Consider the following 16,729-nt stretch of genomic DNA (forward strand, 5'->3'; position numbering starts at 1 on the left):
AACAATTTTTGGTGTTATTATTTTATAGTCTTTGAGTAAAGACAGGCTCGTTACCCCAAGTGAGGTTCAGGAGCAGGTTTTGCAGCTCTCCATTGTGATCCATGTACTCCTTATCTGCATACCTGGATTGCAAAATGTCTGAGCATAGTAGCCCAAATCTGATGGTTACAGCATAGCTATGCATCAAGCACAAAGAAATACTGCATTGGTAGATGAGTAAGTCTGTGAAAACAGAGCAGGTTCTCTCCTCGCTTTCAAGTGTCATCAGCTATGGAAAAATATGGACTGTCGAAAAATGACAATATACTAATCCCTCTTATTTTACTGTCCTGACTTCCTGCCAAACAAATGTCTCAGCTGTATAATATGAGGTAAATGTACTAGTTTGCTACATTTAGCATAATAAGATTGACACAAGTACTGCATTATTTCTTTGTAAATTATTAGCTTCATAAGTCAGTCAAGAACAAGTTGTCAGCATTATAATATTCACATTAACATTGTGTACAGTATCTGGTGGAAAAAATGTCTCCTAATGGTATTTAATGTCTAAAATTCTGCCAGGTTTTTGCTTTTTCATTTGATCATCTTTCCTGACCTTTTTGAAGGATTGCTCATTCGTGGAGTTTAAGCGTGGTTGTCTGTGTTTTTGAGTGAAGGTTTGCCTACAGTGGTCTGGCTGTTCTCAAATCTGGAGTGTCGGCAGGGAGGGATTCCAGTTTGCCTTGTCTGTGTGGTGCCACCTCTGGCACAGGCAGATGGGATAGCCGGGAGCTGCCTGTCGGGGTTGACCTGTTGCCTCAGATACATGCTGGGGCACACCGGTGCCAGCCCAAGTGGGAAGAATGGGCAAGCCACCATGGTTACCTTCATCCCAGCAGTGGATGTAGATACCGATTCATCCCGAGCTTGTATCTTTGTGACCACACTGGTGATTTGCATTTATTTACTAATTATAGACAGGGATGAAAACATTCCTGTTAGAAAGACTTCCCAGCACTTCCTTTTCTGAGATCCTGCGTTTAGTTTCTTAATGTTTTGCCACTAGTCAGGCAATTAGGATTGACATTCTCAAGGTCTGGCATCTTCTGCAGATGAAGTGATTTTGAAAGTTTCAGACAAAATCTTATTTCTGAAGAGGAATTGTGAAAAAAAAAAATAGCCTGTTTTGTTTGGAATTTAAAACAAAAATAATTGGTGGCCAGTTCTCTGAGAAGTCCCATGCCTTCCTGTTTTGAAGCTGGTATACTTAACGCTTTACAGGCAAAATGGAGTTCCTGCTTTAGAAAAGTAAAAGCAGGAAAGATGTAACCTCCCTGCATCTTACTTTTTGAATTCTGTTTCTTTTGTCAGTTGTATATTTTTTGGTCAGTGATAGGGTATCACAGCTATAAAGTACATTTCCATTCCTGAATGACATTGGAGACGTACTTTTGCAAACATGAAAACTCTTTCCAGATGTTGATTTTTGGCTAGCCATACATCTGAAAACCAGAAATATATTTTATAAATTATAGTTGCACGGACCACCGCTTTGTTCTCTGCAGTACCCCACTGAAACTGTTTGAATAGTTTTCTGTTCTATTTATCCTCCCTTGGCCAAGAAAGAAGTCGTTAAAAGGGAGTGGAGCATGAGGGCAGTCAAGGCAGAAAATACTGAAAGGGCTGATGGCTGTACAGGACCTCACAAAACATGGGAAGCATTAACAGTCACAGTAAACAGGGATTTCTGAAAATGAGTAAAGGTAAAGAGGTCTCATTGCAATAACTATCAAAAATATGAAGAGAATGTAGTGCTGATGGTGTTGTTTTATCAGAATAACTTCAGTGAAATTGCAAAACAAAGTTCCAAAGATTCATTAACAATGCAAATTACAGTCAGGGAAGATTGCTTTTTTCCTTTGCTATCACCTGTAAAGGAATTTCCATTTCTGATAATAGATCTACTACATGAGCTTTTCTGCTTAACTTTCAGAAGAGTCATTCAGCTGAGTACAGTGCAGCCAAGACTATGTATTCAGCCTTATCACAAGAGCTCCTTTTCTGTCAACTCCTATAGAATTGGGGTTTTCATCATTCTTGAAGCTGCAACAACTATGAAAGCTATAATTTCTTTTTTATCTTGGAATATAATTTGTACAACAGCTGCTAGTTTAATGACAGGGCTATTTAGCTGGTAAAATTACCTATTGGAGAAATAACTTATGTTATCCTTTTGCAATAATTTTAATTTATTTCTAACTACCAGTCATTTTGTTGGGGAATGGAAAGCAGCCAAGGTCATCCTGTGTTTCATTCTGCCCATAAATCATTAGTTTGCAACTGTCTCCTGGTTTTTATTGTTACCAACAATGGCTAAACTAATGGAAATAAACATTGGATTGTATCCCAGTCGCAGATGAGTTTTAGGGCAGGGCATTCTGTACAGACAGCACTAATAGAATTGAGCAAAGTTATTGCTCCCGCATTAGACACAAGTAAGCTTCTGGCTAAAATGTTCATTGATCTCTCTGAAACTATGTCAATCATACTCTGTTGCTGGACCATTAAAGGGAACTACTATATGATTCACTGCTAAGTCCCTTTTTGAGTCTTATATGCATGTTGTAAAATATCAGATAGGATGCGTGGCATGTTTTATATAACCAGGCATGTAAACTGAGATGTTATCTAGAGCTCTGGGTAGGTCTCTCATTTTACTTGCTTATAAATAATCACGTTATGCATTCTTTGAGGGAGGAAGTGCACAGGTGTGCCCCATAGTTCTTTCTGGTTTGTTTCCTGCCAAAATATTGTGAAGCTTGTGATACAGGAGGACAGGTAAAATTTTTGAAAACACTGAATACATTCAAATTTATCATTTTCACATTAGCCATGTGTATCACACCGTTATTGTGGTCTTCAACTTCCTCGTGAGAAGATGTAACCAGGCTCTTCTCAGGGGTGCACACTGACAGTAGACAAGCTTGGAATGTGCAAAATTCCTTTTAAATATAAGAACAAACATTTTTGCTAGGAGAATAGTTAGGCACTGGAGCAGATTGCCAGGGAGGTTGTGGTATATGTAACCTCGGAGATGTTCAACTTGACAGGACAGGCTTTTACCAGCCTGAGCTAAATGGACTTGCTTTAAGCAGGGTGTTGGGCTAGATGACCTTCACAGGTCCATTTCAGCCTGGATCATGCTGTCATTCTATGAAGTTTTCAAATATATTTTTTCCATTGAAAAGTATGTTAGGAACGTATTGATAAAGGAGCCCACCAGAAGCTACCAAAGTGTATGTAATTAATGATAATGAATATGATAGATGTCCTGGTAAATAATATCAGTAGCAGTCTCAAGTGCTCAGTTTGTAATTATCTTGAGTCAAGAGGTGGTTTACCTTAGTCTCCTTGATCGCAACAAGTTACCTTCCACACAACAGCATAACTTGCCCACTGGCTCTCTGTGGCATTTAGAAGGTTCTTAAAACAGAGATGATACCTATAAGTCCAAATTTAAACAAATCAAAGCACGTGTGTAAGTTTGTATGCTTTTTTCTTTTTTTCCTCATGATATGCATAATATGCATAATAAGCATCCTTCATGACAGGCTGAGGGAAGGATGGTCTACCTGAAAACATGAAACAGTTTCTCAGTATGGCTCTCCTGCAGTTTTCTGTATCAGAGAGGCCCAGGGCTACATTCAGATAGCTCCATCAGCTCCTACGCAAATAGAAATTTCATGTGTTTAACTTGGCCCAGAATTTTTACTTAAAAAGACTGTTATATTTTATACCTTTTAATGATTTATTTAACCTGCCCTGGGCTGCGTGACATGCAGTCAGAGCAATCTCATTAGCTCTTTTACCCATTAGAACTGCCCGAGGTCAGTGTTCAATATCATGTTCAATAGATATAAGCACCTACAACATAATTTGCTCATGCAGTCTCTCATTGAATTATGCCCGTAAGGAACACCTACTTTTAGACTTAACCTTTGTTTTTAGTGGGTTGCTTTTAGTGGCTAAAACTGTATTCCAGCTTCTACAATATCTTGGGATCGTTTTTAAGTAATAATTGGAAACAATGAATATTGAACTGATCTCCAGAGTAGATGCGTGCCTTTTGTGAGCAAGAATCTTTGTTTCTTGTTTAACTTTTCCTAGATATTTTATCGAATGTCCTTTTGTTTTCTTAAATCAATCCTTTTGATAAATGGTGATTTTTCCATCCTACCCAGTCCCTTTTTGAACATGCTAGAGACACAGAGAGTTTGGTTTTGCATTTGGAAGCAGTATATTGGTTTGGGTTTTGACTCTGTCTTATGCTCTGTGTCTGTAACAGAGTTATGCTTCTGCATCTCTGTGGAACATGTTGTATGGATCACTTTGCATCAGTGACAGTAAAATGTGGGAGTGAGACAAACACCATTATTACAATGAATACCTTCTTCTCTGTCAATAAAACAAATACAGGTTTTTGCTTACACAACAGTATTTAATTCTAGCTTTCCGCTGTTTCAATGACTACACAGACTTTGGGGCAAACATAAGTGGGACCTGGAAGCTGACCATCTGAGGTAATGGAAAAGTGGAAGGGAGAGCCTGTGTTAACCAGATGCAGCTGCGTGGTTTCGTAGGCAACATCAGTTTCTGCTGTTATCTTTCTGAACATCTCTGTGTGTGCTATTATTCACCTTGCACAGGATGTTGGGGTCCAGAGCACTGTGCTGCTTTACTGTGCCCAGGAATTCAATCCTTATATCTGCTCTTGATAGTCTCCTGTTCAGCTCTGGATTTTAGACCAGCTGAACTAGCTCCGCGTTAAGAGCTGAAAATAAGACAAGCATGTGGATTGTGTTTGCAGCTAGCAATAAAAGAGGGTTCACATATCACTTAAAAAGTTGCAAGTCCTGCATACGCTTCTCAGGCAGTGGATGACGGAGGCGTTGCATGAGCCAAGACACCAGGTCTAGGTTTCAGTTTCTGCTAGAATGTGCCATTTGTGCGATCTTCCTAGGCAGGTGCTTCTGCTGCTGCTGTAGGCACAAGCATGTATTTCTGCTTTTCAACCGTAAGATGGCAGCAAAGCCCGTTCTGTTTTTCGCATTCCCAGCGGTACTCGCTGTTCACCTGAGTAACTCTGGCAGTAATCCAGTTTCTCATGCTGTACTGTGGTTAGGATTCAAGCAGGATAGTAATTTTTCCCATATAAATAGGAAATAAAGAATTGTTTGGACAAAGTGTAGTTGTCCAGCAATGATCCCAGGTGATCCCAGCAATGGTTGCAGACTGCTGCTTGATCCAGCAAGCCAGGCCGAGTAGTTCATAGCTTGTTGGCAGAGCTGTATTGAACAATAGAATTTATGAACTCATCTACTAAAAACTGAGTGGTGACTGGGCATGGAAATTTTAGGATTGACAACAATCTGTGGATATTTGGAAACGCTTTCTTTATTGATTGGAACGCGTAAGTGAGCATCAGAAAGTCTGATCTCTTCCCTCATTTTTGCTGTAGGTTCAGCGTAGCAGGAAAGATCACCTAATGTGCTTCCTTTTTCACATCTGTAAAATGCAGTGATTCCCTACAATCTTTTGTTTGTTGCAAGGTTCAACCAATCTTCGTAAATGCTTAAGCTGGTTAAATTAGGCGTGGTGCAGAAATAGAATGACTTGAGCTGACTTTAGGTAGTTTTATCTATTTGTGTTATAAAATACCTGCCATTTTTTTTCTTTTCCATGAAAAAAGAAATCATATCCTGCCTCTAGGCCAGAATTAAGCATTTTAGTGGCAATATTTCTTTTTCTGACACACAGGAATGTTTTTGAAGGAAGAAAAGTGAAATGTAGAAAAACAGTAATGATGCCTAATTCTTATTGCCGTTTAGTTTGAGCCAGGCAAGTAGATACGGTTAGGCACTATTTTTTTAAAAAGTCTCCAGATTTATTTTTTGCCTATCATGTTTGAGTGCATTTCTTCATTTAAACCAAGGGAGTGTCTGAAAGGGTATCTTTCTCCCTTTAAAGGTGAAACGCAAGATATTTTGGGATTTCTTTTTCTTTGAAGTCAAGGATAAAACCTGAAATTCTCTTGTGTTGTAAAGCTGAACTCCAGACAGTCCTTTCACGGCTGGATGACACATTCATGCTGGCACCTCTGGTATGGCACGGGTGCCTTAAGTCTCAGGAAGCTTAGGGCTGGCTGGGGAAAGAGTTAGCACTCCCAGTTTGCTAATTCTTCCTAGCTGATAGGTTAACACAAAAAACACCACCTGGGACCTGCCATGGAGGTTTCATTGCAGGAATCAAGGAGCAGGGCTGTATTTTGACATTTGCTGATACTGTCTGGCTCCTCTGACTGCCACTGTCAGAGGACCTTTTGCTAAGAGCAGGGAGCATGTCATGCAGCCAGCTGTCTGCAGAGGACAGACCTCTGTCCACTGATATCAAGAGAGACGAAAAGCTGTGTGCTTTGTTAGATCCCTCTATGGGGTGGTTTGAATGTGATCTGGAAAGCTTAAACTGCTCTTTTGCTCGCTAGATTTGAGCCTTGCAGTGGGCCTTCCAGTTATTGTAGTTCCTTCCCCTATGCTCTGGAAAGCAGATAGTCTCCAGATGTGGCAAACTGGAATCCCTTTTTCTTCCCTCTTTTTTTTTTATTTCTAAAATCTGCGGAAACTCTGTCTTGTTTCCCTTCCAGTCGCTTACACGGCTTGGAGGAACTGCTGATGCTCTGCAGCGCGCCTGGGGTTTGCGCTGTGTCTGATGTGGACTGCGGTGGAACAGACTAGGTCCACTGACGGATTCCAAAATCTGACAGCAAAGTAATTTGAGTCAGCATCTGAGAGGCAAGAGCCAGAACCAGATTCATTTAGCCTACATGCTATTACACACCAGTTTTCAAGCATGGAGGTGCTAATTCCATCTCTGTTGTAAATGCGGAGTGACAGGTGCAGTGTGGCTCAACGTAGCATCGTGCTTTCTGATGGCTTTTCAGGCCTTGAACTATGGCAGGCCCAGCAATGCTAAATTTTAAATGCCTTAGCCTATTACTCGCCTCATTTGCTTTTCCCTCTCAGACTCTCTATAATTAGACGTGACTTGGTCACTGCTGTACTACTGATCTTAAAAAGAGTTTTAAAAAGAGAAACTGTCTGCCATACAGCCCCACAGCTGTGCTGGATGGCAGAGGGGAAGGACGGTGGGATCTTGTAGTGCCTCTTTAAGGGTTTAAAAGGGTCTCTGCTGCCTCTCCAGAAAAATTAGTTTCCTTCTTGCATTGTGGAAGACCTATGACTGTCAAACACAAGAGAAAAATGCTGTGTCCATCAGTCAGATTGTACCCAGTAGCATCTGTCTTTTTGTCAGCGGCTGCTGTATAACACCAGTCATGAGGCAAATCCCCTCCTGACTGCAGAGACTGTCGTGGCTTGTATATTTGAGGGGACTGGCCAGGAAAGTGGCAACCTTACCAAGGGTTTTCTGCACACTGTTGAGATTTCAAGCTGGAAGAGGCTGTGGTGTCCCTCCCCTTTGCCCAGTTAGTGGGGGAGGACCATCCTGGGTACTGCTTAGAGAACCTCCCTCCACAGAAATCCTCATTACGCACTCTAGCAGATTAGGAATGTTTGTCACGAACCTAAATCCGTACGTGCCTGTTAAGAATTCTGTAAAGATTTCATTTGATTTGGCAGTTATGTCTTTTAAAAATTGTCCAAAATCATATCTTCAGGATGCAGACATGTACAAAATTAAGAACAGCATGAGGCAGTCATTATTTTTAGATCATGTGAACAATGATCCGGCTCACATGGGCTCTGGGAGAGCATCGGAAGCTTGGACTCGCATCCTGGCTCAACCACATCGTGTGTACTGTCACCAGTTGGTAGTGGTTTAGTGATAAAATGAGTAATAGGTCCTCAACTGTAGAATATAGACTTCTGGCCGTGCTTATACATGAATATGTGGTGGTGTTTTTTCCTCTAGTTTGAAATCAGGCAGCTGAGGGCCCACCTTGCTCAGCAGGACTTGGATCTGGCTGCAGAGAGAGAGGCTGCGCTGCAGGTCCCACATGTACTGAACAAACAGAGCAGCAACAGGTACAAGGTGGTAGCAACTGAAGATTCAGACGATGACACCACTGAGAACATCACTGAGCTGCGACCCCCACGAGGTGAGTGCTGCCTGCGTGCTGCTGCCCACTGGCACAGCTGGTCCCTTACATGGAGTTATTGAACTTACTAAATATTTTCGCTCTACCAGGGAATTGATTACTTTCCCTGGAGACTGCATTTTCCCATTTTTGCAAAGAGGCTGCATCTGCTTCAAAGTGGTAGGAGCTGTTGTATTTTTGAGCAGATTATGAACACACCCAATAAAATGACTCGGGAAGAAAATGACTATAATGTATCTTCCCAGTGTCCTCATGATTATATCCATCAAACGCTAAAGAAGCAGCAGCCAAATCAGATTGGCAAAATGATAATCACTCAGAGGTAAAAGCAGGGAAGTTGAGAACAATGTTGAAAAACAGTTTTGGTCTTTGGCCACTTGCATTTCTGTGGTTTAGAGAGGACCCATGCATCAGCTGTGAAGCTTGCCTTGCCTAGAGGCTATGTTCTCACTAGGTTGCTTAAAACTGCCAATGCTGGACAGCCCAGCTGTTCTTGGACAGGGCAGCTCTGGTGCCAGACGAGGAGTGATGCACTGTGTAGGCAGCTCCTGCTCAGATGTCTAAGTGCCACGTGACTGGTGAATAACAGTCCATTGTCTGTGAGCTGTCTGTTGGGCAGGTGTGTGGTTCAGGGGAATGTCAACAGTCAGATTACTTGGATCCATTTTTTAGCACACAAGTGCTAGACCAGAAGTATTTTTGGAAATGACATGGCTGTTTTTCCTGTGATCCCCGAACCCTTCCAATGGAGTGCAGAATGTGTCCTGATCTCAGTAACAATTAACATAATATTCCAGAGGAGACAACGCTTTCTACCTTAGCAATATGTTAGTTTTCCTTGGACATCTTAGCTTGATTATTATAGCAGATGAGCAGTATGTGAATATATCTGAATTAGAGATTTGCATGCATATTTTGGTCAAACTCCTTAGAATTCAAGTAACAGAAGTACTTTAATCAAAAGGTTTAAGAGAAAAAGCTCACCGGACATATTCAAATGATAATCCTTTCCATTCTCTGCACAGTAATGAAGGCATGTAGAAATTGTTTTTGTTTTTTCCTCTTCATAATATCTAGATGCTAACCGCAATTCAGCCATTAATTATTTCTGATTTGAAATTGTATTTAAAAGCAGGCAGTTGAGCAGACTGCCCCCTAAAATGCATTTCCCCCTATTTTGTAGGATTTCAGATGTTTCCCAAGTGGATATATTATAATTTATGCATGTGTTCCTTGAGGGTTACATTTGGAAATGGAGAATGTTGTGCACATTATAAGGTGGTTTGCTGAAATTTTAGTGCTGTGGAGATTCATCTCAAAATTCTTCTGTCCAAGGTATTCATGCCATCATCCAAGTTAATACAAATACTCATTATTTATTTTTCCCTGTAAAATGCTGGCCATACGTGCAACAAAGTAGACACACAATCTTCAGGATTGATTTCTACATTCAGTTAGGTTACGTGATTAGAGAGATGCATGCTTTTCACTGAAAAAAGGCGTTCGGCAAATAAGAAAACATATATTACTTTACATATCAGGTAAGGTGCAGTTATGTTGTATTTAAACATTCATACTGAGTATACAGAATTAATTTCTGATTCCAAGAAGTCATCAAAGAATACCGGAGGAAATATTTTTTGTGCATTGTATCATATATTACATACAAAGCCTTTGTAGATGCATTATTTTGAGCACTTGTCCTTAGAAGCGTAATTTGGGTGACTCCATTTGAACAATTGTCCTTTATGTTGAATGACGCAGGAGATGGACACAAAAAAAATTCCTTTGGTCTTACAGCAAGGGACACCCATCTGTGACAGTCTGCCATCACAGTCGAGTACCGACAAGGGGACCAAGTTAAGATTGCATGAGAAACCACAAACCCAGCAATAATAATCAGTGCTTTAGTTCACAATCCAGGTAACAGTCAATTGAGGCAGAGGATTTTGCGTGTAATTTTCTGAATTATTTTGCAAAGGAAAGTAGTAGTAAGCTACCAAGGCTTTGAATCCTGCACTAGCAGTGCTGGCTTAGAGACTGCTTCTGTGTAAGCTACAGGATTTCAAAACCTCAATGAAAAGCTTGAGAAGGCAGTTACCCCTGGGAAAGCAAGTCATGAGGCAGTCCTGCCTGGTTCTTCTCCCTCCCCACCTCAACTGGGTCTTTCTTCTCCATCTCTCCCAGCACCAACTTGCACTCCCAGTAATATGCTGGCTGTTCCTGCAGCAGCTTTCACCATTCTCACTTTGGCATGCTGCCCACATTTTCTTCATCTACAGCATGGCCATTCTGACCAATAACTGTATCAGCAAAACCTGAATGTGTTATGTTGGATGGAAGAAGAGCGTGTCTTCAGCTGAAGGTGCCTCCATTTGCACAGTGTGGAAGGTATATGTCTGGTTGGTGTAGGATCTCCCCTCCTGGTCAGGCACATGAAGTACTCCTGCGACCTGGCTCTGCAGAGCACAGACGATCAAGACCTGTAGGTCATTTGTGTATCCTCCTACTTTTCACGTGCTGTGCTGTCTTCGGGGCTTTCCACACCACTTGCTTTGCCTGGAACTGTAAGCCACCAGTGTTTTAAATCCCGACTTTCGATCAAGGGCTATGTTTTGCAAGTTAAACCTCTGTGTCAGACCACATTAGGAATTGTTTTGCATCCATTTTCTCTAAGCTGTGGTTTTCCTCCTTAAAGATTTCAGCATGATGACTGCAGTTAATCACTCTGTGTGCCACATGGCATTTGTGAGCTTTGAAAACTATCTGCAGTTGCACTGACTAAATGGAGGGGAAATAAGGGACTAGGTTGCTAATACTGTTAAAAGAAAAGCTACAGTTCAGCTGTTGGGCAAAACAGGCTCTGATGTGCTGGTCACTTATGCTCTGGCAGGACATTAGCCCTACATACAACACCTGAGGGTAGGGTATGGCATGGAATGCATGTGTTTGTGCCAAACTTAACTTTGTCAGCCTTCAAAAAAATCACGGTCTTTGGAGACCCCTGAATTCTGCCAAACCAGCAAGCTTGAGTTGGCTGGAGAACATACTGCATGAGAAAACGGGATATTCCATCTCAAGCTAATCTTATTTCCCCCATCTATATTGAACAATGGAAACATTCAGTGCAGAATACTTTACCGCGAAGGGGTTATGGAATAAGAAAGCATTCAGACTCATTTCCCTACCTGGGAGTTTTATGGAATAGTGCATAAGTTAAAGCTCCTCAGGGGCAGCTGTAGCTTGTACTCTGGTATTTACACTGGATTTTGTGCAACCATTTACTACAGCGTTCAGTAAGTCAGTCAGGTAACCCCAGCATCACATGGTGCGCTCAGCACCTCAGGGAATTTGTGTAGGGATGCACTGTGGCCAGCACCAGGAGAGCACTGTGTGTGCGGGTGATATGGTCGCTTTCAGTATGTGTTTTCACCCAGCTTTTCTTTCTGCAGACCTCTTTCTCTTTTTATCTGAAGTGCCTTAATTGCTGGTACGAGAGGCAAGAGCTCTAGTCAGATGGTCAACGGGCTCTGAAAGCATCCCATAACTCCTCAGATAATATTTCATGCCTCTTCTTGGAGGACACTTCTTGAGGCGGTACAGCTGTAAGCTGTTTGTGGCCTGGTCAGTCCTGTGCTAATTATCTAAGTAATGATCTGGTTGCTGCCTCACATGCTTCTGTCTCCCCAGAGTAGTTCACCAAGAGACCTCCTAACATAGTAGGAATAACTCTGTGGAAAATGTATGGATATATGGTATTTTCTAATTAATTTGGCTAAGCAGCAGGAAATTTTTCACCTTTAACTTGCTTTGAATGGAGGTTTTATTTGTCTTGCCAAAAAATTGATCTCCAGAGCGGACAAACAGGAAGGCTAAAACACAGGCTTCAGCATGCAAGTCAAAGTGTGCCGTTATCAGTGCCAGGAAAGATGATGGACTCAAGAGAAGGGCAGGACTCCAGGAGCTATAAACCTAGGGCAAAGCTGTGACATTAGCTGCACTGTGAGCACTTTGCTGAGCTTCTCTGCCTCAGTTTGTAAAGAGCTTAGGGTGAAAGCTGTTGCATGTGAATGCCCAGCAGCATCGCTAATGATTTTTAGGACCATTGTGGTCAGCCTTTCTCCAAGAGCAAGGGAAATATCCTAAGTGCTTGTCATCCCCTTTCTTCTTCCCGGAGATGGTTACCGTTTGACATAATGGCAGATACTATCCTACCTGTTCATCTCTAAATTATAAAGGAAGTTTTTTCTCTTGCTGAGTTCTTACTTTGTACAGTATGTTACTGGTCATAGTCAGAATAACATCTAATGTTTTCTGCTCCTGCACAAATCATTTTTAGTGTTTGGTATACAAAGTTCCAGGCTTCAGGGAATGCCAGGTTCACAGTGCCCCATATAGCCATTAATACTTCCTTCCAAAATTTATTATTCTTTAATCTCTCCCATAATATATGAATTACAGTCCCTAGTGGAAATTCCTCATTTTCCTGCATATATCATTTCAGTTTTTGAAATTCTACACTACTGCCATAATTTAAGATTAATATGCCACCCTTCTGTTCCTTTGAGCAAGAACCGAATCCTAGCTCTGTTACTTTGCATCACAGAAAGCTTATTTTAGCTATTCTGAGTCAAATTTCCATTTTTATGGGGTTAGAAGTAAGTATTTTGCTTTGAGGGACTGCTGCAATTTATGATCATGCTTGAAGAAAAGCAAAGCTTGCTCTCCCCTTAGGTACCCGCTGTTTTGTAAGTGAAGGAAGTACGATATTGGGACGGGAACGTGAAACATTCTGGAGCTTCAGAGAGCTTCCCTTAAGATTATTCATAAGCTGTCTGAGAAGGGAAGGCAGGGCACTGGGAAGGATTTTGTCAGTTGTTCCTTGCAAGGCAGTCTGAGCTGGTTGAACACTTCTAAACTCTAAGCCAGTTCCTTTGGTGATCATCTGTTAGTGCTCTAAGAGAGCCCTGTTACGGCAGAACAATAGATAAAAAATAGTTTATGGTTATTTTCAAATGTTGAAATGTATCTACTTTGAAGCCTACTCCTGGAAATGGTTATATCGTAAGTGTACTCCACTTCCTGGTTAAACTCCATGTATCCGTGGAAGAGTGAGGATTTGGCTTCTTTGTGTAGGTGCCTCTTTCAGGCTTTGTGGTTCTCTGTGCACTGATCATCCAGGCAGGAATCAAAGGAATTAAACCTTAAGCAACACTTACATAAATGTGTGTGTAGTTAGTGAAGCTGGGCTCTTGAATTTCATATTCACCAAATGGGTGGGGTAGAAACTTTTCACTTCCAGAAGCGGTGAGCGTACAGTCACGCGTGTGAGGTTGAAGTTGTCTCCCATCATTAAGGTGCAGAGGTGTGAAGACATTGCTGACAGGTAAAGGAACACAGAAGTGGAACGTTTTCCACTGTCCAAGCATGCGGCCCCTTTCATAATAACCCCTTTCATAAACAGATCGTGCTCCACGTGACAGCAGTGATGTATTTTGCCTTCTGCCGCCATTCTAATGCTGTTCCAGCATCTCACTTTTCTGAATTATTAGAAATATTTTCCTAATTTTCCTGGTCTACATTTATTCGTTGCCAGTTTATAACAATTTGTTCTTGAACCCTTTTGCTGAAATAATTCTTTTCTTCTCCCTGATGTTTACCCAGCAAATTATTGTTTTGTTGGTAGCCGTATTCTTTCTCAATCTTTGTTTTTCTAGACTCAACAAACGTGGAGCTATTTTGCAGAGACAGACCCAAGTTCCTCTGTGCTTGCTTCAGGCTGACTGTAACAAGCCAACTCTGATGTGGATCTGCTGATCCATATTCATAGAGAACAAGGTTGGAAAGAGCATTGCGAGGTCCCCAGACCATCCTCTGCCCAAAGCCACTAGCCATGCTGACACACAGATGTCTTGCATCTCAGCCATGCTCAACTCAGCACACAGTGCTCTTGCAGCATGATCTGCTAAAGCGAGGGCCAAAGCCACCCAATTTGTTGTCAGTTAAGGATTTTGGTTTTCTGTCCCAGTTTTTCCTGGCCCAGCAGTATCTGCTGATAAGGGAGCCCATTACATATCCCAGGATCTCCTTCTGCGCAATAGCTTCCATCTCAGGTTGATTTCTTACGTAGAACGAGGCTGAATATGTTGCTCTGTTTTCTGTGCAAGATAACTTTGACAGCTCCTCTCAAGGTGGATTATCCACATGCTCAGGCATCCATCCGGCCTCTGCAGGGACTGAATATCCGTGTGAATGGAACAGTCCCGTGAGTTCTGCAGCTTGCACTAGTGTGGCAATCTGCCTGCCTTTGAAAAGCTGGGGAAGTCTCCTGGAAAGTGCCAGCTGGCAGTTCATGTTTCCTCTTGGCACAAACTGTCCAGTCCATGTTGCTAGAGGGAAAGGGAGAGAGACCTTCTAGGGCCAGCAAAGCAAAGGGGAAAAAACTCTGCTCAGGTCATCTTGCACAAGACCAGAAAGGTGGACTAGACAGTACAGCACAGCCTAGGGAGCAGGCATGTGCCTTAATAAATGGCTTTACAAGTGAGCAGTGAGCCATACTTGGACTGCTGAGGAGAAGAGGCTAGGTCTGGCTGAGAATTTGGTGATGGTGAAGTTCAGATGGCCGAGGTCAGACAGATCTGGAATGCCTGAGACTGCATGGCAACCTGCAGGGGAAATCTCTCTGGGAAGGTTACCGCTTCATTGGGGAAATTTGCCCTGTGGATTGCCAGTCTGCTCTCAGAAACACCTATAGATGTACGTTCTGTCTTCCTTTCGTACTGCACTGCAGTGGCATACTGGCTATGTTCCTTCTGGGAAAAGTCAGGTTGTGGCAGTGTCACTGGCTGAAGTCAGAGCAGCGTAGCTGTCATCACTGTTCCTATTTCTAGAAGTGCTTAGGGGACAATAACTTATCTTATAACTTGTACCTTGAAAAACCTCCCTGCTCAGAGTGTACCTTACTGTTTTTTACTGCAAAGTGTATTTTATGCTGCTTTTCTTTCCCAAATGCTTCTAAGGGGTTCTTTAAGGAGAAGACACTGTCAGATAGCAGTGGTGGAGATGAAAGATCTGCTTCTATAGAAACCTCCTAGTATAGATTGCTTTCTGGGTAAGACATTACTCTACTCTGAGGCCTCACATCCTCAGTGGGAAGCAGAAAAAATAACCTTCCATTTCAGAAAATTCAGCTTTGAGAGACAGAAGGCAGTACAATCAATGGCAATAAAAATATGAAGTAAAATACTTTAATAATGAAATATTTTGAAAGAAATCCCTTTTTTAAGGCCTCTAATCTGAAAGATGTGCAAATGGTATTTATTGTATGCAAGGGGGTTGCAGACTCATTCACTGAAGTCATTGATGAAACAATTAAAGGTCACTGTTGAGGGACTGTAGAAATAAAAGAGAGATCTGCCTTGGGTGGAATGGCATTTATGTGTTTCACCAAATTTATTAGGTTTTTACTGGGCCAGGAGAGAGAGATTACAACATTGTCTCTTGGGTCAGATGAGATTATATGGGACTGTACTCTAAATAGTTTATTACTCCCTGAACTGTTTTAGCGTGTGTTCTGAGTCTTTCAGGAAAAGAACAGGCAGATAATTTGAAAACCTTCATCAGACAAAATCCAGTAGCAGTCAGACGGATCCCGACCAAGAACCGCATGTTTTTTCAATAATAGAGATTTGGGTAGCAGGCTGAGAGATGGGATTTATTTCCCCTTCTCGATTGGACTGTACTGCTCTGAGAGCCTCGCAGAAGTGGTTGGTTAGTGTCAGGGAAGGCTGGTTTGGCTTTGTGTGAGGTAGGTGAGAGTCTGAGCAACCTTCCCGCCCAGATGTTCCCTTCTGTCTAGTGAAACGCCCTGGTCCTGTTGGAGTCAGCCCTGCTGTCTGTTTGTGGTCCCACGTTACTCTGCTGCCTCACCTCTTCCAGTTACATAGTTGGCATCTTCCACTAGCAGGTGAAGCAGTTCCGGGTGTCTCATTTTGCCATGCAATTTTGACAATCCTTCACACCCCGCACTGCTTGAGCGGATAACGCTCATAGACTACAGAGACCAGCCTGTTTCTGCTCGTTCCTTCTGCCCAGCAAAACCTGCTCTCAGCTGAATTCCACCTCAGTGCTGCTGCAGATCTGACTGCTTCCCATCACTCTTGCTTTCTAGGGAAGATTGTAGAACCACCCTTGTTTGCCAGAGGTTAGGATGGGTTTTCATGTGGGGAAGAGCTGCCTCACTCTTCCCATTCTGCCTTCTCAACCCAATATTGGATCTTCATCGCCAGATTTCCTGGGGGTAAAGGCTTTCATTCATAGAATCATAGAATGGTTCAGGTTAGAAGGGACCTTAAAGATCATCCATTCCAACCCCCCTGCCCTGGGCAGGGACACCTCCCACCAGACCAGGCTGCTCAAAGCCCCATCCAGCCTGGCCTTGAACACCTCCAGGGATGGGGCATCCACAGCTTCTCTGGGCAACCTGGGCCAGGGGCTCACCACCCTCAGGGTGAAGTATTTCTTCCTGATACCTAATCTCAATCTCCCCTGCATCCTATCATTACGCTCCCTAAT

At 42.4% G+C, this 16,729-nt stretch overlaps 1 protein-coding gene across 1 annotated transcript in view; it reads left to right on the plus strand.

Annotated features, from left to right (window-relative positions):
- The window catches only part of TMEM266 (transmembrane protein 266), a 107,613-nt gene that overhangs the window by 80,788 nt on the left and 10,096 nt on the right, over positions 1 to 16,729 (plus strand). Inside the window, exon 12 of the mRNA XM_054214097.1 lies at positions 7,969 to 8,155. Coding sequence (XP_054070072.1) covers positions 7,969 to 8,155 — 187 coding nt within the window. The remainder of the gene's footprint in view (positions 1 to 7,968; positions 8,156 to 16,729) is intronic.

Source organism: Rissa tridactyla, chromosome 9, assembly GCF_028500815.1.
Source record: "Rissa tridactyla isolate bRisTri1 chromosome 9, bRisTri1.patW.cur.20221130, whole genome shotgun sequence".
NCBI lineage: Eukaryota > Metazoa > Chordata > Aves > Charadriiformes > Laridae > Rissa > Rissa tridactyla.